This window comes from Centrocercus urophasianus, unplaced genomic scaffold (genome assembly GCF_019232065.1).
Source record: "Centrocercus urophasianus isolate 14NV4802_14NV808 unplaced genomic scaffold, USGS_Curo_1.0 seq_16, whole genome shotgun sequence".
In the NCBI taxonomy this organism is placed as follows: domain Eukaryota; kingdom Metazoa; phylum Chordata; class Aves; order Galliformes; family Phasianidae; genus Centrocercus; species Centrocercus urophasianus.
This window is the reverse complement of record NW_024884711.1, coordinates 16,899,571-16,925,063: the sequence shown is the minus strand read 5'-3', so window position 1 is coordinate 16,925,063 and position 25,493 is coordinate 16,899,571. Positions and strand designations below refer to the sequence as shown.

Below are 25,493 nucleotides of genomic sequence, written 5' to 3'. Positions count from 1 at the left end.
GCTAAATAAGAGATGCTGTCTCATCTTTAACAGTCTTTCAGGGTCAGAAGGGGAAGTATAAACACTCCACATTTATTTCCTACATTTTTTTTTTCTCCTGTTAGTAGCAGAGGATGCACTGTGCTGTGCATCTTCGAAGGCAAAAAAGATGTGTGAGAAAAAATACTGGATAAGTTGACAAAGCACTCCTAAACATCCACCTAAAATTTGACAGATGGAGACTCCTCAGTACACAATGATAAATGTGCTGCTGACTGCTCAGGAGGAGTTCCATCAAATCAGTAAAAAGAAAATCCTCAAACTACAGGTAGTGTGAAATGAACCTGCTCAGACTGTACAGCAATATAGCCAGGAAAAAGAATACCTTAGGCAGTAGGATAACAAAGAAGTGACTGCTGCATAAGATATATTTGTGGAGTTGACAGAAAAGTTACAGTAAGTACAGCACAATATTGCTTTAAAAAAAAAATATTTTCTCAAAAGAGGTCTGGTTCTACACTACAGCAGAAGCATTTCTTTTGTGAACATCAGCCAGTCAATATGCAAAGTGCTGGAGACAGACTGTGTTCAGGTGCTCAATAAAATCACTGTTTTGTGAGGCTACCTCACAAGGTGTAAGCAGTACTCTTAGGTTACAGCTGTTCAATAATCCCTATCTACTAGTTAACCACAGTCAGATGTATTACTGTATAAGGGAGAGGTTTTATCAGCTAAGAAAAAATGCAAATCTGAGAAGAGGAAATATATATAGATGTAACTGAGTGCTCTTCTGTGACTCACATTAACATTCACCAGCACGTATCAGACAAATAATAGTATACAGTCAAAAATCATGAGGATTCCAACTTAATATCCAGTTTTAAAAGTCATTGTGAAAATATAATTTACTTCTTTAAAACACTGGGACAACATTAAAAAATTTACCAATATCACAGAGAAAAGTACTTGCTGGAGTAAATTTACAGATACTAATATTTTGCTCTTTATAGACCACAAATTAAACCCATACAAATTTTCATTATGCTCTTTACTTCAAAACAAATCAGGCTAATTTAATCACTGATAAAAGCTCATTGTTTGTAAATCATCACTATTACCTTTCTACTTGGAGTCAAATCACACAGACCAGGGCCAGAATCCACAGTAGTAGATACTGGGAAGAAAAGATTATTGGCGTCATGAGGAAACATGGAGATTTCATTCTGACGATACATCCTGTGATGACGAAGCTTTGCCACCCACTCATCAAACAGCTCCTGAGATTTCACCTATACAAAATTTCAGATGTTATAACACCCACATTCAAAATTGTTAGCAAAGAAACTAAGATATCTTGTACTCATCAGATAGCTAGCCTGGTTGATTTCTACTGGCAAAATACCAGGAAAGCTTTTCTAAAAGTTTTGCTCCTACTAGAAGATACTACGCATGAGCTTAAGCATGACAAAATTAGTCACTGGATAAAATAAAAACAAAAAAGAAACTTCAGTTATCAGAGCTATGATTGCAATGCAAAACCCACTGCTTAGCAATTTCTAGAGAGAAAAAAAAGCAAACAAAATTTGTCACTTCTTAGCTGCAAGTTTTGAGGTTTCATCAAGGTTCAACTACCACCAAATGCAGTGGGGTACTGAGTCTGGAACAGCAAAGCTTCTCATGTTGTGAAATGTAAAACTAGTCCATTGAGACTAAAAGTTAAGCTATAAGTGAAATTAATAGATCTCCTGCTGTTAAAAATAGACATGATCTTCACCACACAGACTTCATGTTGTTATACTCCTACGGTACGGGGAGCAAATTTTGAACAATGTTAAAAGACTTACCTTCAGATGATATATCTGCTCTTCAGTATCTAAGTCTATACATTTTGTTGATTTCTTTACAGACATGACAGAAAGTCCAACATCAATACAGCCATGAAGTTTCCCTCTCTCTATCTGCAGAAAATAGAAAAGAATACAATAACCCTAGAATTCTTCAAGATGGACATTACCTGCTTTGATCATCCTTCTTCTGCATTCACTCTGCTGTTAAGAGCTGCTGAAACTCTACTTCTCTTTACTATCAATATGAAATTATTATTTCAGATAAAATAAAATACTGTTGTTATCTTATACTGGCTTTAAAGGATTTTAAATCACTTACATCAGCTTGGCATTTAGAATACTTCAAAATCCCTCTGTCCAAAAAGAAGTATCTCTGCAAAAAAGAAAAGAATTAAAAGAAAAGTCACATGAACAGCCAAAAAAAAAAAAAAACAACCAAAGGAAACAAAACCAAAAAAATACCACTGAAACACACCCGCACATTTATTCAGAGAACATCTTTCCCTGTCCTTAGTTTTGTTTTTTTTTTTTTGTTTGTTTTTTTTTTTTTTTTTTTTCTTCTCTCTCCAGTAACAACACATTCAGTATGTCACATTTACATGGCACCAGGCTTTCATACAGATGTTCCTTTATTACCTTGTGCCAGCCCTTCAAAGGCCATTTTCTTTTTTTCAGCAAGCAGCCTTCCTGTTTCTGTGGTTCCTGGGTACAATTCATTGCTCCCCGGAGTCCTTCTACAATTTCCCAGCTGTCCTGCTTAAACAGAAAATACAAATCTAGATCTTGTTTCTTCCAACTAACAGAACTGCTAAGACAGATCCAAGATGAGTAAAAAGTCAAACTACAGGGTTCCATCATTAATAACTTCCTCAGCACCTCATTACCTGGATGTCTATAGTAATAAAGGTAAGAAACTGTAAATAATAACAATGCAACAGTAAATTAAACATGTGATGATAAAATAGAAAAGGCTTATTTAATAAGTCATCTACTATCAACATTTTTCTATTAGGTAAGAAATTAAAAGACTGAAAAATCCTGAATAAAAGTTACACTGTGAAGAAGTACACACAGCATCAATGACCTGGATGATAGGATAGAGAGCACCCTCAGCAAGTTTGCCAATGATGCAAAGGCAGAAGTGGCTGACACACCAGAAAGCTGTGCTGTCATTCAGCAAGGCCTGGACGGGTTGGAGAGTTAGATGGAGACTTATGAGGTTCAAAAAGGGCAAATATGGAGTCCTACATTGAGGAGGAATAATTGCACGCATCAGTACAGGTTTAAAGGCTGATTTGCTAGAAAGGAGCTCCGTGGAGAAGAATCTGGGTGTTCTGATGGCACAGGTTGACCAAGAACCAGCAGCATGCTCCTGTGAGCAGTACAGTTGATACAACAAAAGGAAGAGAACCTCCAGAAGGATCTGAACAGGCTTGAAAAGTAGGTCCATGTGAACTTAACAGGTTTCACAAGGCCAAGAGAAAGGGTTGTGCTCAGGCCAGGGCTATCCCAGACACATACAGACCTGGAGAAGAATTCATTGAGAGGAATCCTGCAGAGAAAGACTTGGAGGTTCTGGAACAAAAAGCTGGACATGAGCCAGCAGTGTGCTCTTGTAGACAGGAAGACCACCTGTATTCTGTGCTGCATCAAAAGGGTTAGGGTTAGTGGGGAGAGGGAATTGATTGTTCCAATCTGCTCTGCCCTTGCAAGGTCCTGTCTAGAGTACTGTGTGCAGGCCTGGGGTCCCCAGTACAGGAAATAAGGGGAGCTGCTGCAGTGGGTTCAGAGGAAGATGATAAAAGAGCCAGGCTGGGTGGGGCCCTGGACAGTCTGATTTAGTGGGTGGCAACCCTACCCACAGGCAGGGGTGGTTGGAAGTAGGTGATCTTTAAGGTTCCCTCCAACGTAAGTCATCCTATGATTTACCTGTACATACCTATACCCACAGCCTGGTCACAATTTACCATAAAAAGATTTCTGCTGTCACGTGTAGAAACAGCCTATACTAAAAAAGATGTATTTGCAGATTATGAAAAAGAAATAAAAGACTCTGAAGACTATAGCACATTTTTGTCTATACTAGATAGCTCAAGGATATGTATTTTCTTATGAACTGCAGCCTTCTTAGAAAAATAAAAAAAACCAAAAAGATAAGAACCTATTTATCTGAAATATTATGAGGAACATGGTGAGGAGAGTATAAGAAAAATATTCCCCCAGTTTAATCATGTACAACTCTAGTTAGAAGAGTCTCTTGCCATCAGCAAGTCTTGTATGAAATATTCTGCAACCACCCAGCAGAAAAGAGAGAATATTTTTTACAATTCTTTTTTGTTGAAAAACAGCTAATGACCACATAACACAAATTTCAAGATTTCTGATCAGAAACCTCATGAATGACTTATCACCAGCTATCATGGGATTTCACAGATCCATAATTAGTAAAAACTGTCAGAAAATTTCATGTGCTTGTATCATTGCTATATATATATGTACATGAAAAAGAGGAAAACCGTAATCTGTAGAATTTAACAATACGAAAGAGCACTGTGAAATACTTAGGTGAAAACAGAATACTACACGAGTATTTGTAGTCATTTTCATTTAAGCTAAAATGAAGTATTCTCTTTTCCCCTTCCCAGATTTTACTGACTCAAAAACTTTAAAACAAAAATTAACAAAGGCATTGGATGTGCTCCCATCTCCAGGATCATTCACATTCAGCTAAAAAACAAACAAAAAAAACCCAACAGAAGTTACATCAGGTTATGTATGCCTATTACCAGAGTGAAAAGACAAAATGGCAAATCATCTTCAAAAAGACATACATTAAACAGCTTAATCAACACGACCTCTTATTCCAAGATGTTACTGGCAGCACTCCACTATTTTGCTATTATCTTCCTTGCACTGCATTTTATGGAACAAACTACAAAGCTGGCCAGCTTCTCTGACTTGTGTTCACTCTGCCAATCCTACAGAAAAGAATGCAAGCATCAGAAATGGGGTTAACCAGCTCTCACCATTCAACACTCTACAGATCACATAGTTATCACAGAACCACAGAATCACCAAGGCTGGAAAAGACATCCAAGATCAACTGTTCACCTACCATCAATATCTCCCACTAAATAATGTCCCCCAGTACAACATATAAACACCTCTGGGGTTGGTGACTGTACCACCTCACTGGGCACCTTGCTCCAGCATCTGACCACTCCTTCAGAGAAATAGTACTGCTAACAACCAATCCAAATCTCCCCAGCACAACTTGAGACCATTTCCTTTAGTCCTACCACTAGTTACACAGGAGAAGCAGCTGACTCCCATCTCATCACAACCTCCCTTTTGGTAGCTGTAGAGAGCAAGAAGATCTCCCCAAGCCCCCTCTTCTCCAGACCTGCCACCTGAAGGTAAGTCAAAACTGCAGTCACGCTAAATGAAGTTATTATAGCATGCATTTTATGCTTCTTTAATTCCTCCAATCTAGAATATTTTGACAGCTACTTAAATATCATGATTTCATGTCTACTATATATAGAAACTATATTACTATTTTTCCTAAGAAAACAAGAAGTTATGCTCCATATTCTTTATTCATTTTTGTCTATTTGGGATTCACATCGGAGTCTGAATAATCATGGATTCTCCCCTGCTTAGGGATGAATTATTCTCATCAGGTCAGGGAAGAGAGAAGCTACTCAGACACAAGGAGTTAATGTGCTGAAGGCAGGCAGAAGGCTCCCTGGGCTGTTGCCAGCATATCAGCTCATCACGAACCACAGCAGTGCACACTCTGCTGCAAGACACCAGGGTGAGCCTTTTGTGGGGTGAAGCCATCAGAGAATGAAGCAGAGCCAGCTTGTGCCCTTGTAGTGACAGTTTGCTGCAGCTTGCTAGCTGCAGCTTGACAGCTATTGAAGTACAAAGGCAGCTATAAGCTTCCACAATTAAGGTGTTTTTTTTTCTTTTTTGACAGAGCCTTTCAACCTCGAAAGCAAAAAAGAAATGATATTCCACCAACTCTTTTACCATTAATGGAAAGGCTTGGCCATCAAATGCTTTCTACAGTGAGTTTGGAATTCTTTTTCTAGTTGAAGATTATTTAATTAACACTTTTATAATTACTAGCATTAGGAGTCTATGATGCCTGAGCAGCCTCTTAAAATATCAAGTACAGAGTAATGCTACAATTTATATTAAGTCAGTAACTACTGAACTTACTGCTACTTCCTATCCACAGGTGGATAAAATCACCCCTCCTTGGGAAATATGTTCTGTAAATGAGCCAATAAAAAACTAATACTGACATGAGACTTTTCAAACTGGGGACTTGAAAAGAGGTAAATGTTAAAAAGTAATGAAACCTGATGGAACAAGTGAAAGATGATTCTAATTAAGAACTAATAGGAACATTTTGAACATTAAGAATAACGTCATGTTCACGGCTGTTTTTTCCTTCTTGAAATTAGCCAGAAGAGTTTAAAAATTGTATTACATGATTACCAAACAAGTTATTTCCACTGCCTTATTCAAAATATATTACACTGCAGTATACAAACAATTTTTTCCATTGAAAACCAACCTGATAGCAGTCAAGACTAGCAAGCAGTATGACCTTTTCAGTATTCTTATTGTTCTGCCTAATGAATCACATTTCTTGAACTTTGGATCCAGTTCTCAAAGTCTTTGCTTAAGATTAAACACAGCATATTGTTAACAGAGCAGTCTACTTGTAGGAAACAAGAACAAATTTGAGCACAGTCAAAAAAGCAAGAATCCAGATTCACTTTTTTAATAGGGATAAATTTGGGAAAAAAAGAGACTGCTGAAATTAGATCCATTCTACATTGGGCATATGAGGTAAAGACAAAGAAAGCAGCTGAGAAATAGCAGAGCTGTAGTACTCCCACCTGGAATACATGCTGTGTCAATAGTTTGGGTAAAACTTTTAAATATAGTGCATATTCCTGGCCTGTATTTCAAATAAGGTTTACTTTGGGCAGCTTCTGCAGCCCAGGCATAAGAGGTTTCCCCTGTTCCTGAACAAAATCCGCATTTCTCACTGTTTCTACTAGTCAGCAAGCTGTTCAAAAAGCACCTTTACAATGAAAAAGTGTGAAAACAGAAAGAAAAGCAGAAGTAGGAGCACCCTTTGACTAGGACCAACAGCTGGCCAAATCTCAGGTGATGGCAAGGCTCCTACTCACTTTTCTGTTAATCTGCGAACCTCACAATTCAATTGCAAACTTTACATTAAAAGTTCATAAAATGAACTGGATATAGGTTCAGAACTTTTAAAAGCACAGGACTATTTAATCAACTTTATTAACCAAGGAAATGCAATGAATATTTCAGAGAACAGCTTGGAAAACCACTGGATAACTACTAGACTCAACACCGCAATAACAGCAAGCATTTGGTTCTGTTGGCACCTTCTGGCTAGAACCTTTCCCATCTGAGCCTCTAACTCCCACAGCTTCCAAAACATTGCACTGTGACTTTTTTTTTTTTTTTTTTTTTTTTTTTTTTTTAATTTTTTTTGGGGTTCAAAACCCTACCAGGATTTTCATCATTATTTAATTCTTCAAGATATCTGACACCACATTTAATGAGTAAAAAGCATCAGCTGCTGCAGAAGCAGAAAAAAAAAAAACAAAAAAAAAAACAACTGCTTACTCTAAAATGAAGACAAATTAATCAAACTGGTTGGTTATTATCTGTTCTCATCTGAAATATCTGAAATGTCTGAGGAGCAAATTGGAAATACAGGATTTCCTGAAAGGTACTGGAAGCATTCAGATTATGGTTTATTTTATTGATTCTTACCACACATAGAGAACTGGAAAAGATACCCCAAAACCACCATGCTAAATTGAGGGCAAATACCCACAAAACATTACTGCTTTGCAACACCCACCTCCTTCTGAAATGAAAAAACAAAACAACAGCTGAATTGCATTAACAGTGCCCAGTTCCAGACTAGTAATGTTTAAAGATTACAACCCTACCAAAGATTTTGCATTATTATGGACCAGTATGTGCACAAAACGATCAACTCTGCATTTGCCGCCTGAGGCAGACACTCCACTCAAGGTTGTGGGAGGAAGCACTATTGTTACATAGCACAGGTTCAAAGATGCTCATTTTAGATCAGCAGAGGAATTCACACTATAGTTGAAGGGTTCCTATGGATAAGGAAAAAAAAAACAAACACACATACACTTCAGTCTCTAGAGATAAGTCTGCTATTAGGTAACTGCAGTCATTTTCTATATTTAATAAAAGCCTTCTTGTTTTCTGCAATATTGCATACATACAGCTCCTCAAGGTGAATTATTTCAGGAGAAAGAATGAAGTAACAAATTTGAACGGCTCTCAGACTGATGCTTGCACTTACTGCTTCCCAAATGAAAGAGATGACAGTGCCAGACTCTCTTCCAGTATAAAATGCAGTCAGTTGTACCGAATATTTTAAAGTGCCAAAAATAGAAGCTTGCTTTGTGGAGGATAAGGGCTGGCATCAGCTGCAACTAAAGCATTTGTTACGGTTCATAAAATTGGCAGAAATTACTCAATTTTCTTTTTTAGAACACGGACTATTTTTAAGCAGCTCTCCTCTCATAAGGCTTTTCCCTACTGTATTTATTTAAAAAGTTCATTAGCATATTAGACTTAGAAATTATTATCACAACCTATCTTCTTTTGCACGTAGGTCAGTTCAAATGACCAATACCAGTTTTCCTTGTTCACAAAACAGTCTGAGCTGCAACTTTGTAGAAGACAGGCCCTCCTGTGACTGACAGAGAAAGGCAGAGAGATAGGATGTGGCAGCAGCCTCTAACCTATTATGAGGCTTCAAGGTGAGGTGCACAGAGTGGAACAGTGTTAACTGTTAGCATCTTCTGTTCACGCTGCAAATGCATTGCATCTGACAGAAAAGGGACACCAAGTTTAGCAAAAGGCAGGAGCAGGCCTCTCAAAGTCCTGCAGGTCTGTTTCAATCAACACACAGCAGCCACAGTATCACAAGTCTCCATTTATGCTCCACAACGCTGACGCATGACGCTCTGTGAGGAGCAATAACTACATTTTAGCAACCACTGGGACCCCAGGGACAGCCTTACACATCCGTGGTTTCACATCCCAATCTCACGTTGCTTACTGCTCGATGCCAGTGTACTTTCAATGGGCTTTAGGACTAGGGGAAGCTTAGATCCCACTACTATGGGGAAAAAAAATACAAACGAAAAGGAGCCCTCCTGATTTTTCTAGGGTTCACTTTCACTTAACTAGATTAAAAGAACTACCATGTCCACGTCAAATCAGCAGCACAGAAAAAAGCACCCAGGCAGATCTGTCATTAACTTGCAAGTAATGAGCCTAGCTTTGACAGTGCTTGAAAGGAACACAAAGGTTTGACAAAGCCTTCCATCAAACTGGTAGATAAAGGAAAGAAAATGAAAATCAACTATTCACTCCACATTCCACAGAGCACATGGCAAAATTACTTAAACTTTCAAAACACTGTTAATACAGGAGTTAACAGTATCATACTGTTCTCCTAATAGGGCTTTGGAAAAAAAAAAAACAACAAAAAACAAACAAAGCCTATATGTTGTACGTGTGATACTTTTTATATTTTATACAGGAGATACTTTAGAAGTTCTATAGAACTTCAGATTGCTGCTGTTTTCTGCACAGTACACCTCTGCTTCTATTTAAACTAACATGCAGAGGAGAAGGACAAGTAACTCTCAGTTGGCGACCTTATTCATCCCAGTCTTGTTAGGCACCTGGTTGACAACACCTACTAGGAGGTGGATATTGCGGACAGTCGACAAAGCTCCACCTTGCACTAGTACAAGAAGCTGAGAAGAAAAAGGAGCAATTAATGATAAAAACAATAGTATTCAACGAAACGTGACAAGAACTCCTCTGCGAGAAAGGAGAGAAGAGACTGAAAATAACTGAACTCTACATTGTCATGGAAAGATTCTGGCAATTCCATGTTATTATATTGCAATCTACACTAGTAAAGAGAAGGTCCCTTTAAGAAGGTGCAGGTCTTAATAAATTGCAAGACTAGAGACTCTCTCAAAGCACTAGTGAGTCCAGGCTAGTAAGCATTGCAGTGGATTGACTTTGTCAGACCTAAAGGACCATCTTTCTGCATGCAGCAGAGATTAACATTCATCAAAACTTTCACTGAAACCTTCTATCAAAGCAAATTCTAATTAACAAATGAATTTTAAAATCATATGGGAAAAAAGACCCACATAAGTTATTTTCAAGTAAACATCCAGAGTGCATACTGTACAGGTTATTTAAATCTTTGCTTTCCTCAGCAAAGCAGTTTGTTCTGTAAGCTGCATGACTACTTCAATGTAAAAAAAAAAAAAAAAAAAGTCACATGAAAGATATAAAAAAACATCAGAGAATAAAATAAGGAACAACAATACACTGCTACACACATATGCCTGTATAGAGAAACACAAGGGGAGATAACCAGTACTGAATTACCCAAAAAAGGATGATAGCCACAATCCAGTTAAAGAAAGAAAGGTTTGCTTACCCATCCCAAGGATCAGGGCTCACTGAACTCTCCACAAGGAGGGATCTCCTGGAAGAGATCCCTGCCTTATGGCAACCAGCCCTTACATGAGGCTTAAGGAGGGGTGGAGCCAGATTCCAGGCCTTCTGGTTGCACAGATGAATTGCTTTCACCTGTGCTCCCAGGGCTGGCTGTGTCCTTTCACCAGGTGCTCAATCACTGTTTCAGGCTGTGATTTAACAATTCCTATACAACATTGACAATCCTGAAAAAAACTGTAATTTAGATTTGTTTGTTTGTTTTAGCGTTGTAGACTATTTTAAGACCTCACAATCACTTCAGCAGATGCAAACAAAGCTATAGGATGAGGTTGGAAATTATTATATTTAATAAGAAAAGGGGTAGATAAGTATTAAAGACTTCCATACAAACAAAGAAGTCTTTATTAAAAAAGAGAAATCATAAAGACACTAAAAATTGCATGTTATTTCTAAAAACAAATATTTCTAAATTGTCAGGGTATATATGAAAAGCAAGCAAGCAAAAATTTTAGCCTTGCTTAGCTATTATTTCTCAGCATATAAGTCCCATGAGCTGCCCCAACTCATGCAAGCTGGCTTATCGTTAACACTTCCTGAAAACATAGACAAGTCATTGGACTCGTTTAGGTTGCCTAGATGCAAAAGAATCCAGTTACTTACTTGGTACTGCAGTGACTGACCATAAAAATTGTAATACTGAAACTTTAATCAAAGTGGACATATTTATCACCATGCCTGGTATGAAGAAAGATGAACTGTACTGCCTTCAAAATAGACTGGGAAACAACCTACTTTACACCTTCATTCAGTTTGACCTGATAGGTGCATGAAGCAACTTAGCCATCTGCCTGACAAGGAACACAGATGCACCTGGAATACAAATAAAACAGTAAATTCTATCTGCCACACCTGTCACGTATGCATTCTGTCATTCTATGCATACCTTGCATTTTTGTACAGATGATCAAGGTTCAAAAAACTGGGGACAGACAAGATGATATTAAACCTTACTGATTTATTCCTTTCCTCCAAAGAGTACAGGTGAGAACAAAATGGGTAAGAAATGGGATCCACCAGCAATAGTATCAAAAGCCTCAGCTTTTCTACAGATTCTAACATGTTAAATGGCAGTAAGTGATTTTCTTGTATAAATTGCTCCTGCATAAGTACAGTGATTGTACTGGCTTTGTAATGCACCAAGGGATTTAGACACACTCATATAAATCTTATTATTTAAATACTATGTGATAGCATATGATTGACTGGAGCTGTTGGAACAGACAATACCAAATGTTTTAAATTATGCCTTTAAAGGTAATCTCATAGTGAGGATATAAAAAATAATGTTGAAGGAAAAAAAAAGTGTCATGAAAGCAAGGATTTACTTGCTTAGTGTATGAGAAGAGCACAGCAATTCTTACAAGCATAGCACTTTAAAATGCAAGAATTGCAGACTGTAGGTGTAGGGTCAGAAGGCCCAGAAAAGCAGGTGCTCTTTCAACATGCAGCTGCATTCTCCAAAGCTGTAAGGGGATTTGGATGCTCAATTCCAATTAACATTTCAACCTGAAGCAGCTCCAAGAGCTCCACTAAAGTAGCATCTGTACAAATAAAAGTTTATGTACGTTGGGTGTATTGCTCATCATTTTGCAAGCATGGTTTGAGTGTATTTAAGCTTGATTTTCAGCAGTGCTACAGGTCAATAATTCTTGCCCACATGCAAAAGCTGCTGTCTTCAGCAGTCTCGCTTATCAAGTACAAATGCTTACTATCAGCTTTTCACTATAAGGCTGAAAGAATAGCATAAATGATCACTTTTGCAGAAGACAATTTATGGCTTCATTTTTCATACAGAATCAGGCATCTAGATGCATTATGTTATAAAAATATGTATTTTCTTAACTACGTTTCTACTACAACAACCAGCATACAGGCACTCACATGAACATTTTCAATGTCAAGTTTTGGAAAAATGCATTCTCTTTCATGCAAACCTTTCCCTGAAAACTTGAAATAAGCAGAGCTGTTACCCAATATTCTACCACAGAAATGTTATCTTGCAGGGAGGACTTGGGATTTCAGGATCAAGCCTCCACAGCAGTAATATTTCATTACAAAGATTTGCTGTTAGCATTCCAGTTCGACAAGAGCCTGCTATTCAGGCAGGTTATATACACTATTTTAAAAGTAGTATTTGTAAAACAGGTTCAGTGCATTTCACTAAAAGCAAGATGCTACTACGGAACTTTAAAAAAAAAAAAAACCACACACAAAAAACAGAGAAACCAAAGAAGTGATCAAATAAAACAAGAAATAGGAAAACAGAATTTAAAAAATTCACCAATATTCAGAAGCAAAAGTAACAGCCAATCTTGTAAATGAGTTCAGTTTGGTTGCATTACCTGTCGACTTCCCTGCTTAGAGGAGCAGCTGCTAGTGCTTCTTGAAGGAGACAACATTTTCTGGGATACACCAAAGTTTTTTTCTTCACTCATGATTCAAGGTCATTTATTTCACATCAGCTCACTTAGAATGTCATTAAAAGGTAATTAAGCAAATGTATTGGAAGACTCCTGAGAGAAATGCAGAACACATCCTTTACCCTAGTGCATTTCAGTAGCATGATCTGCATCCCATAGAAATTCCTAAAATGAAAAAGAAAAAAACAAAATGCCAAATTTATACAACACAATCTTTTACTGCAGTCCCATAGAACAAATCATGAAATCATAATATAGCCTTTGGTAATGCAAGCTGACAACATTACTATACACTACTAGAAATTAACAGAAAAAATTACTTCACGATAAATTTTCTATTATCTAACAGGACTAGCAAGAATTAGTTAGTATTTACGCACAAGACAAAGTGCAGCATCAAACATCATTTTTAAGACTTAAATTCATAATCCAATGACAAAAAGAAGTCTAATAAAGACACAGAATACACCAAATATACAAAAAAAAAAAAAATCAAAACATTATTGAAATGAGGAGAAAGCATCTAATCAAATGTCTCATAAAAAGGATGTTAAGTAAATAAAAAAAAGAACCAAACATTTTTCCAAGTTATTTGATAATTTAAACAAGTAAGCATGGCTTCAGATTGTAAAGAAAAACTAACATACAATGCAAGCAATACACAGAAGTAGAGAGCTATGCAGAGCTGTTCATGACTACTCTTACCTGCAATCAAAAAGTTGTAGCTATTGTCACATCACCCACCTAACTCAGTGACTGGAAGAACAACCAGCAGTCTGTTTAACAACAGTGCTGTTTGCAGCATGTGCAAATAAAACCCAAGCCAGAAACTCCTAATAATGGATTTCCAGTGTGGGCAAGAGTTGTCATGGTAACAGCACTTTTTTAAAATGGAACAGAGGACATAACAAAAGGGTAATGCTTTACAAAACTTGGGGTGGTGGAGGAGCTTTATGAATTGTCTCTCACTTCAGATTTTATTGTCTTGGGCAAGGAATTCGCACAGGAGAAACAGTGCAAAACCATCACTGAGGAACGTAAGACACTTCCACAGGTATGAAAAAATTAATTTCCAAAACAGGGAGGCATTACTTCACAATCCACCTGCTTGCTTGCACTGTGAGAAAAGCCCTGAACTAAGCTCACTGGTTGTTGAGTTATCCATTCATTTTTTCTTGAAGGGTCACAAACTCCTATTCAGAGAGAAGCAGTATTTGAAGACCTCTAGCAAAATCTTTTGTTTTAAAAATTCTAGTTTGTCTTAAGAACAAACAAGCAAAAAAAACCATGACAAAGTGGTGCTGCATTTAAGACAGCAACAACACTATGTTGGAGTTAACCGTGCTCCTAAGTGTTGTAGTCTGTGGTGTCCAACTTCTGAACAAAGACATTTTGCAGCCTACACTGCCTCTTCTGCAATACAGCTTGCTGTCACAGTTCAGCCAAGTTACTCTCTTTTTAGCTGGTCTCTCAGCATTTATTTTATCTATTTAGAAATACCCAATTACCCCTAGAGTAGATCTATGCAAAGTAACAAACCATAGAATCATAAAGGTTGGAAAAGACCAGTATGATCATTTAGTCTAACTGTCAACTCACCCAACCATGCCCACTAACCACGTACCTTAGTGCCACATCTGCATGGTTCCTGAACACCTCCAGTGACAGTGACTTCACCTCCTCCCTGGGCAGCCTGTGCCACTGCAGCACTGCTTTTCCTGAGAAGAAATTTTTTCTATATCTAAACTGAACTCTCCCCCACCAGTACAACTTAAGGTCATTACCTCTCATCCTATCTCTGCTACCTGTGAGAAGAGGCTGACACCCACCTCACCACAACCTCCTTTCAGGTAGTTGTAGACTGCTATATGGTCTCCCCTGAGCCTTCCCTTCTCCAGACTTGAAGTGTGACCTCTAGTACTGTAGAAATAATCTCCAGTTTCCAAGAATCAAGTGAGAAAGCAAGCTCTGCTAAGGCTGTTTCACAAAGCCAGTGATCACGATGCAAGAACCTAAAAGAAACAGAACAGTGCAGTGATGTGATAACAAGACCTGATTTAGGCCTTGCACACGAGTTTTGTACTGAAATTACTGCTGAGATTAGAAGCTTGTGCCTTGGAGAAGGTATGGACTTTTCCCATCTGAAAGATAAATTTCTGTGTGACATTTCACCAAGGACTAACTCTCCTAAAAGGTTTAAGCCGTTGAGAAAACATAATGCATAACTTTATTAATTAGTTTCAAAGTGCATTTAGTAAAACAGTTTAATGGAATATCTCTATTTATGAGCAGAGATCAAACACTCATGATAGGAACGTAAAAAAGCTTTCTGTAAACTCATAGTTCAAATATCCCCTCAAAATTGCCACACAGCAAGAGTTTAACTACTGTTCACTACTCATCCAGATGCTAACATGGTCCTCTTCACTGTTCCATGTCTAAAATGACTAAGGTAATCAATATCACACCTGTTATTCATTGTTCACTACATGACATTTTGGCAGAGATTGGCACAGTTGATGAAAAGAAACAGGCTCTAAATCGTAGCAAAACGCACTTCTTGTCATCAGTACCTCATGAGCATATGCCCAGATAAGCTAGATTACAAGATCCCCTTTGTCCATCTGAACACACCAAAGTGGTTGTTACACCCTCAAAGCTGAAGATAATGGAAAAATAAAACGGAGGTCTCACCGGTGTTAATACAAAAACATAATCAGAAGAATCACAGAATCACAGAATTGTAGGGGATGGATGGGACCTCTAAAGATCATCTAGTTCAATCCCCCTGCCAAAGCAGGCTTCCTTGACCAGGTTGCACAGGTAGGTGTCCAGGTGGGCTTAGAACATTTCTATAACCATTTCTTTTCTGTAGAATCTAAAAAAAAAGAAAAAAGCCTGGCTACATTTGCATTTCAGAACAGATTGGAAGAACGCTTATTCTGCAAACCTCCTCATTACCACCTCTGATCATATTTTGGGTTAAACTTAGGACAGTCTTAGAGTATGGACACCAGATTCCTTTTGGAGAAAGGACAGCAAATGTGCTCCAGGAATGCATCCAGTGATCACAGCACTTTGTCCATGGCACCAGACTCAAGCTCATCCTGACCAGTCCTATCTCAGTGCCAATGTGTGCCAGCTCACCACAAATGACTCACTTGAAAAGGCCCACTTTTATTGCACTGCTCTGCTCACTAACATTGATATGGTCTAGACACAGACTCTGGGCACTCAGCCAAGCACTTCAGATCTCCTTTGGCAAAGTCATTTGTCTTTCTGTAATCAACAAAAGAGGGGCACGTTTCTAGAATTCAAATGAGTTGACTCAGCTGCCTAACCCGGGGTCCCGAGGCAAAGGGTGGGAGACAGGTAGGATAAATCTGACAGAGAATGCCCAAAGTATTTTGAGAGTCTACTTCCAAAATAGGGCTTTCCAATTTTCTTGTATTCCTTTAAATTAATTTACTACATGGACAAAGGCTTGGTTTTTTTTTTTTTTTTTTTTTACTGGCCCCAAAGACGGCAAGAATGATGTGTGCCATTTGTCCAAAGTCTTATTAATATTTTATAAATGTTTCACACTAATTTAAATTATTACCTCGAGAATTCCAAATCTGAACATGAAATTATATCTGAATACTGAACATGACCCCAATCCATCTGTCAAAACTGCTGTGTCCTCCAGCAACTGTTTTGTGTTCCTTTTTGAAATTCCCTTCCAGCTCAGAAAGAAAAAAAGAAGACATGGCTGCCCTTCAACAATAACCAACTCAGTGCTTCCAGAAAGGTGTAAAAAAACTGATCCTGCATCCCAAATAGACTCTCATATTCTGGCTGCCAGTAGCAATGACTGAGCCTTTCTAGGATGACTCATATTTTACATTACCTGGAGAACAGAAGTCTACAAAGTTACACGACCAATTAAGACTTTAAAGCAGGCATAACAATCAGGATTATGCAAACCAAGCTAAAATTGCAGCAGACTCTCATGGTTTGAGGTCATTACGATTCATTTACTTCAGGTTCACTGCTTTCTGCTCCTCCCCATGCCACAAAATGACATTGGAACTAATGATGCTTGTTCCCACCTATCCTCTGAAGCATATAGCACTTTGTTCTGTTCCAAAGAGACAAATCAGAAGTGGAAGGCTAAGGCAAATTCAAATACATTTAGGACAGGAATTTTCACAAGGGCTAAGTATTGGCCTAATTCTTCTCTACTGAGTCAACTGCAGCAAAAGTAGGCCAAGACTGCTGCAGCAAATGACCTCAGCAGGTGCACTTTAAAGAACTAAGAAAAGAGAGAGTCAAATATTATTTATAGCTACTGTATCTTAAACCCATAAACAGCACTTTCCTGAACTTATTATCTGTTTCTAGGAGACTTACCGTTCAAAATCCATTAAGGCAAATGTAGACATATGTACAACAGAAAGACTTGAAAAATATAAATGTACTGTCCTATGCTGTCCTGACTTGCACTGGTTCAAAATGACTTCTCAGCATCATAACTCACTTCCAGCAATTCTCAAAGCAATAAGCTTACAACAAAATCCCATGTCTCACAAAAGAAGAAAGGTAGAAATTTGAAAATTCTGGAAGTCTGCAGTACTAAATCAACATTATGCAATTATTTTTGTTATGGCATTAGAAGAAAAAGGCAGCTGTTTCAGAGCTGAATCAACATCAAAAGTACATCTCATGCTATCACTGTAGACAATAGAGATTTTGTGGATAGAAGAACAAGAACAACAGAAAGTCTGATGAAAGTCATGTAGACACAGCAAGTGCAAGACAGCAATCTAAGTCAGAGCTGCAAGCAACACAGTGACTTCCATTGAATTAAAAAAGAATCCACACTGAAACCTTTGCTCTGTATCTATTATTAAATTATTAGGTTACATTCACTCATGTCCACTTGGATAAAGAAAGCAATAATCTTTTCAAGTAACGTTGTCATGGCTTTCTCTGTCATACTTCAAATTGTCAGCTTTAATCTATCCAACAATCCCATTTGGCTCAAAAACAAAAAGAAAGAATCATATATAGGCAACAGATAAACCATGTACAGCTACTGCAAATGTCTTTTTTAGGAAGGTATTTGCTATTCCTGAAGCACTGTAACATTCATACTGTTGAAAGGGACAGCACACAAATATATATAGATACAGATATATTTAGATATATATATATAAGGCTATCTCCTTTAGAGAAAGAAAACTTGCACATATAAAGTAGTTAGAAAGAAAGAAGTTACTAAAGCTATCTTTGAAAGCAACAGTTTAAACAAGTAAAGTAGCAGTAACAGGAAGCTTTTGAGACCCTCCCTCAGTTACATGCTGTCCTACACACCATACAAATCACAGCACTTGAGCAGACACTTTCACTGGCCATAGATACATACTATCTTCTGAGGTATTATGTGATGCAATGTAACAGTTAGTTCCATCTTGCTTACTTCCTTAAGGAGGCTACTGTAGTAAGTAATTAAATCATACTAACTCAATGGCCCAAGAGAGGAAAATTTAGTTCAAACAAAATCGTCCTACTTGTGTAATCAGAAGAGACACAGGGTGGGAAAAGGAGAAAACCAGACAAAGAACAAACATACTACATTTAACATTGGATTACTTTTCATGTATAATATTCATCACCTAGTGAAAGCACATCCTGCATGTTCCAAGCATAAAGAAAACAAATAAAAACAACAGCAACAAAATCATCAAAAAACCCCAAAGTCAACCACCTGGAAACAATCCACTACCATGTACCCCAGGTAAGACACCAAGAAGAACATGCTTCAACGTCAGGTCTAGTCAGACTTTCCCAAAGCAAAGCACGTATCTGCATTTTCAATAACCCTGGGGGCAAATAATTCAGTACCTGGTATTAGAAAGACCTTAAATTTAGAAATAGGTTAATATGCATCCTAAAATGTAAGTATAAGTAAAAATATCACCTTTCCATCATATCTACTGTTGAAATTGACTTTAATACTGCTTGTGACATAATTAATTTTAAACATCTAATCTTGACACTGTTGCTCCTCTCCCTAAGGAGATGTGAGAGATTGCATTTGTGTGAAACTTACTATATATATATTCTAGACAGATATGATAAAAAAATCTTTGTGATGAGTTACGCAAAATATGTATTAGCAATGGCAGCATTATTATGTTAATTGGTTAGCTGCCATATCACCTTTTCAACCCAGCTTCTAATCACAGTCGAGAATGTGCCTGCATTTGCAAATACAACTGACTTAGCTCACAGCCACGTCCTAAGTAATTAATTCCTCATCTTCCCCAGCCCGTTTTGGAGGGATTCTTGCCCAGAGCCAGGCTGGCAGCTCTGTGCTCCTTTGCACAGGTTGCCAGAAGGAACGGGGTTCCACGTGCCCCCTTCCAGCTCCACGTACAACTCTCACACATGACCAAGATGCCACAAGCCTGGGGACCGCAGGAGCCACTTTGTAATGCTGGAACAGACAGGTCCACAGTCTTCCTGTCAGGAAAGTAAAAGCTACTGAGCCGTGATCAAACGCTATGCTGCGAGCACACACACACTGCACAGAGCAGTGCTAATGAGCGCTGGGAGGGCTGTCAACCTCAAGTAATAGAGAAGCAGTGAGACTCTTCACGATGGAAATGCTATTCATGCAGAGAAGGTTTCAGGAACCCAAAGACAAAGGATGATGAGGGAATGGGAGTGAGAAAAAAGCTTTGTTTTCAGTAAGAAAAAGAGCAGGCATTCAATAACATTTCACAGTCTGTACTAAACCTTTGGAAAAGATCACCCGCTAATGGTCTCAGGGCTGCTATGAGAGGAAACGCTTACCATCAGAGCTTTGGCACAAGCACGGATGCCTCTCATTTTACTGTTATCTACTGTTGGTACTTAAAACTTTGCTTTGCTCACGAAACAAAGATATTCCACTATTTCTCCAGGCTTATTCAAAAACAAAATACAAAACTAAACACTCATTGTTAATAAAATGTTACTGAAATACACGATGTTTTCTTAGATTCAGTTCTGATAGGCACAGTGCTCTGGAAGTCAGAGCCTTCTTGTCAATCTGCCAGCATGTAGTAACTCACTATCTTAAGACAATGCTGTCTCTACATCAGGAAGAATACATTACTTTTCTGTGAAATCACTGAAGGCATCCATATAATTCTGCACCAGACTGTCTCTTTATGACCTGATAAGCTACATAATGCTGTCAGATGCATAAATCTACCAAGGCTGACATCATGTAATATGTTTTATTAAACCAGCTGACTTAGTTGGTTTAACTTTGGAAAAGCAAACTCCAGTCACCCGTGGTTTCATGTAGAACAGCAATTAGTTTTACTGGAAGAAGAGCTTTTGCGGCCCAAGAACTATTCTAACAGAGGCCTGAAGGAAGATGTCACATTGTATGTATGAACAACAAACACAACCCAGAGATCCTCTAATCTTATGCAGAAAGTTAGATGCTTTCCTTAATGAGTAGAAGAGCCTAACATGCCTCCTCTGTTGTTTGATGTGGTGTTTAAATTTTCATACTTCAGCATCACATACTTTCTAAAAAAGCTTTTAGTATTTCTCCCTTGCAGATACCTGTTTATTTCCCATGATGCTGTCACACACATTTAGTGTACATCACAATTCCTAAGCGAAAGAAATTGCAAGGGAAACAACACTTCATTTTGAGAACCCTTAGTGTTTTTCTTTTCTAAGTAGGCCTATTAGCTCAAAAATTTAATCTCATTAACTTTAATGACCATGGCAACAAGACTCAGTTCTTGTCCAGATAAAGACACGTTTGTATGCACACTTTACCAAGTGTAATGACTGTGGACTACAGAAAAGTCAGGTTTCCTGATCAACTTAGCATAATTTTACAAATTGCTGCAGAGAGCTACAGCTTTCTTCTAAAGCCTATGTAAAAATTAGGTCTTTACAGACTGTCTTTCATATTAAGGTTGCTTGAAACATCAAAGGTGTTTAGTATTTTGACAAAAGAACAGGCTTGGTAAGTGCATCAGTGTTCACCTTCTCTAACATTTTATGTTGAGGGCCACTTTTCTACATCGTGCTTCTGAACACAGCAATTTGTGAACAAACTTTGACACTTTAGAGAAGTGTTGCAAGAAACAATTAACGTTTAGAAGGTATATTGAGGATAATTAGTTCTACGAGTGCAAGGATTGATGCTGTTAATGCCAAGAAGGAAGAGCTCGTTAACTCTGACCTTTTGATGAAAAAAAAGAAAAAAAAAGCCAGTATAAAGCATACACAGAAATGTGTTTCTTTTAAATGAAAATTAAATATATTAAGGCTTGGGATGGAGCTCTTCCAGGACAGATTGAACGATGCCTGTGACTATCCTTTTGCTTGGAAACACGTCATGTACACATATGCAGATACAAGAACAGTGAGAAGCAGCTGCTGACTGAATCATTCTCTTGGAAGACATGTATATCACTGTTTGTCTTAATATATGAGTCATTATTATACAGTTGGTCATTCATATACATGACCGTAACAAACACCTTGACGGTGGGAGCCAGGAAAGAGGCTCCACAGATCAGGTTTTCTGCAATACTATCCTTGTGGCATAGAATAAAGATGAACTGAAAGAGACCTAGAGGGAGATGTGAGATACATGATTACGTGCAGTGTTCGGTGCCCAAACAAAGAAAACCAGGGGAAAGAATAATTGCAACAGCTGAGTCAGCAGGAAATGATGCAGGCAAGAGATGAAGGTCTCCAACTAGGCTAAAAGGCTACATCAAACTCAAGAAAGGGACGATAAAATTTATCTTTTCCCCGGCTAAAACAATATAAGCCCCTGCAACCACTGCTACCTCATCCTCCAGTTCTCTGCTGCTGGAGATAGACCTGAATCTTCCCAGGATTACTTTAAAAACTCTAGTCAAACAGAGCTGGTAGGAGAACTTTTAAACTTGATAAAGAAGAAAGTGAACCCAAAGCTTTAGAAGCAGAAGCCATGCCAGGGAAGAATACAAGTTCATTTCAGCAAGTGCTTTCATGTCAGTACTTGCACAAAGCTACAACAGAACAAAATCTAAGAGCAAGTTAGGAGACTGATCAAAAAGAGAAGCTTCAATTAAAAAAAAGAAATTTGTGAATAATTTAATGTTATTACAGACAATCCAGCAGGAAGATCTATGGAGTTCTAATGCACCAAGCTTTTTTATACCGTTCAACTACAGCATAGTATCTCCATGTAGAATATGACATCCCTCGAGCAACAATGCTACCAGTTAATATACCTCTGCTGAGAACTTTCATAGCTCTCAACAGTAGCTCAGTGCTCCCCCTCTGATATCTTCAAGTTTAAATTCATACACACTATGGAAAAGACCAAGTCAGCTTAACATATTCTTGCCCCCAAACAATTTGTTACTATCCTTTTTCCGGAGATAAGCAACTTCCCCTTTAGGAAAAAAAAAATATTAGTTAACAAACAAATAAAATCATAGGAGCCTTCCATAATGAACACCAGTGTAGAGTCAATCGTCACAGTGGGTACTGCACATACTTTGCTCATCTGGCTGAAATGCAGGCATGGTAATCAGCAGCCTGTAGGCAGCAATGAGAAACTGGAAGCAGTATCATTTTCAACTGATTCAGACAGATCTGGAAAAGACACTGTGCCCCTAATCTTACATTTAGAATCAGGCTGCTGCAACCTACTGCCATCCCATTTGAATTTAATTAAAAATGAAGGAAATTCCACGCACAAAAAAGTTTCAGCTACAATCCCATTCTCAAGCATTTTCAGAGGTGTAAAAGATTGGAGTTTTTAATTAGGATGCCTCAGCAACATGAAAGAATGAATAACTTACAAGGAATTTGATGTGAGCTTAGTGAAAGGGTGCTACAGCTTAACAATCCACATTTATTACTTCTAATGACCATAGTCATTTTTTTCACTTCAGTTCCAGCCACTAACCAGGATACAGAGACAGCAAATGTGAAGATTTGTATAATGCAGACTAGCGTCATGGTTGCTTCACAGCATTTTTGATGTTGGTTATACTTGAACTATGGCTGAACAACTAGGATTTTAATTACAGACTATAAGGAAAAGCAATGAACAGAAGTGTTTACAAACAAGGCAGACTCCCCTTAAACCTCCTCAGTGTAGAAAGGTGCCACTAGCACTGTTCTTCACCTCCTATCTCTCCATATTCTCTTCCCAAACTCTAATCCTTTTTGTGTTTGCTTCTAAAATGCTGGCAGTTGCTATTGGCTTTTCTAATCATCATGGCTTACAGCACAAAAATAAGTGAAACTTGTGCTTAATTATGAGTAGTGCAGCATAAAGTGCATCCTGACACTTAAGACATTTTCCATAAGTTTTTGTATAATGTACTTAATAAACATTTGAACATGAAAATAAAGAAGCAATTTCCTAAAGGAAGGAGCTGAAATATATTTTTTAAATTATGTTTCAAGTAGTAAAATAGGTAGTATAAAGAACATATTAATATAATATTGAATGTTGTTTTCTTAACAGACAGCAGTCATGCCCACTTTATTCAGGCTGACCTATATATTTTTTGCTTACCTGTGCTCAATATTCATCTTCCACTGATTATTTTCTACACTTTTTTCAGCAAGCAACACTTTTAGGTTAAAACATCTGAGAAACCTCATCCAAGTACATTTTCTTTCTATTACAAAATAGAGACTGCATAAAAGAGGAAAACACTTTTACAAAATCTATGCCATAACATACTTTTGACAAAGTTGTATTTTCAAAGGCTCTTGTAATTGAAAGTATACGTGAAGTTTTTGTTATCTTGACCACAGAAAAACTCTACTGAGTCTAAAGCATCTTCATAACTCACTTTTATTTCTAGAAGAATATCTATGCCCTACACACAGTAACACACAGGGTCAACACAACACTTAAAAATGAATTCTTTTGTTCCATACATTTCATTGTGAAAAGGTGAAAAAACTAAATGTGCTTCAGAAGTGAAGAGCTGGAAGAAGAATGTGAAAAAAATTACTGTGAATGGTTACCGAAGTAGAGAGAATTGCAACACTTCTTCCATAGGAAATGCATATGTTCATTTTTGAGACCAGATCACAAACCTGCTCTCATAACAAAGCTCACACGGTCATTTTACATGAAACGTAAAGACAATTCCTGGCATTACTGATGGCAGTTGAAAGCATTACTTTAGGAGAAGTTACATAAGCAGTAATTGTAGTTTTCCAGACTTCCATTCTGTATTAAAAAAAAAAAAAGTCAATTGCTTGTTCCAGCTGCAATCAGGGAGGCAATTGGAACCCACGGTCCTGCGATCGTTGTTCCAGGGCTGTTATCCCTGGACACAAGGAGTCACCAGCCCCCTGATGCCCCTTGTTGGAATGATCTTTCAGAATGGAAAACTTGAACTAATCTGGAGAACCACAAGACAGCTGTTGCTGAAACCATTTCTACATTGTTCCCAGAGTGAGATGATTGAAAGACTGTTCTCAGTTCTCCATGATTTTACAATACCAATTAGGTATTACCATGCAATACCAATTAGATATTACTATACTCGTTCAAATTAGCAACCAAACTATAAAATAAAACAGTGACAAAGCAAGTAGGATCTCCTGTAACATTCCAGTATCATTTGCAAACCCTGGAGACAAGATTTTAAGAATAGCTCACTTAATAAGCTGAGTGGTTATCATACTTTTGTAGGATGACGAAAGTCAAGACACAGTACAGCATAACATAATGTTTCTTAAGCACCTGATCTTGTATTCTGTCTCTTCATTTTGATAAACTGTATGAATATTCTCTCGGAATAGTATGCCAGTTTATTTAGGAAGCTTACAAATCACATTTCAAGTAATTTACTCTTGCATAAAGTATCCCAAAAGTTATTGAATCACTTGAATTTAAAAGATTCTTATATCTCTCTTATATGTTTCACTCCATTCAGCACCATTACATTTTCAAAGATTTTGAAAGCAGGACAAATGAGAGCCACATGCCAGGCTCTAAATAGCATCCAGAAAAGGCTGACTTCATCTTTGTGCTTCCCAAAACATCCACTCTGAAGTACAGCTCATTTAGATTGACTCAAAGCAGCATTAAACTTTCACACTCCACATTTTGCTTGCATCATGAATGATAATATTCCCACTCATACAATGTCCCATCTAGCACCAATCTACTCAAAAATTTAGTACTATTCCTGAAAACTGAATATAAATTTGTTTTTTCTGCCTGTGGTGCCCACCAGCTCATTTTGAAAAGCCTGTCATCTCTTCTTACAGTTCGTTCACACAATTCCGGTATACAGTGTTTGGAATAATTAGAGCTTCCAGTAAACGTTGTGATGCATTGGTCTGGCTCCCTTGTGCAGACAGATCTTAGTAGATTTGCCTGGAGACTCAACAGACTGCTCGAACCAGAGCTTACATCTGCTGTGAATTTGTTCATGCAGCTCCATCTCTCTTCACCTTTCTCCTTGCCCTACTTCCTGCACCTGGAATACTTCTCTAGAGCTAGGCCAGGACATGGAAAAAGTGTGAGGTCGTTAGAAGTTAAAACCAGTAGCTT

General features: G+C 37.8%; 1 protein-coding gene across 10 annotated transcripts in view; it reads right to left on the bottom strand.

Moving 5' to 3' along the window:
* The window catches only part of OSBPL3 (oxysterol binding protein like 3), an 85,519-nt gene that overhangs the window by 30,992 nt on the left and 29,034 nt on the right, over positions 1 to 25,493 (bottom strand). For 4 of the 10 annotated variants that reach the window (XM_042817285.1, XM_042817282.1, XM_042817291.1 and 1 more), the window contains exons 3-7: positions 12,827 to 13,069; positions 2,463 to 2,582; positions 2,146 to 2,199; positions 1,824 to 1,937; positions 1,098 to 1,268 (exon numbers count right to left, since the gene is read on the bottom strand). In XM_042817285.1, the coding sequence (XP_042673219.1) occupies positions 1,098 to 1,268; positions 1,824 to 1,937; positions 2,146 to 2,199; positions 2,463 to 2,582; positions 12,827 to 12,919 (552 nt within the window). In that variant the 5' untranslated portion in view covers positions 12,920 to 13,069. Of the gene's footprint in view, positions 1 to 1,097; positions 1,269 to 1,823; positions 1,938 to 2,145; positions 2,200 to 2,462; positions 2,583 to 12,826; positions 13,070 to 14,733; positions 14,917 to 15,598; positions 15,686 to 25,493 lie in introns of those variants that run through there. The other 6 variants (XM_042817284.1, XM_042817283.1, XM_042817288.1 and 3 more) reach the window with 3 other exon arrangements.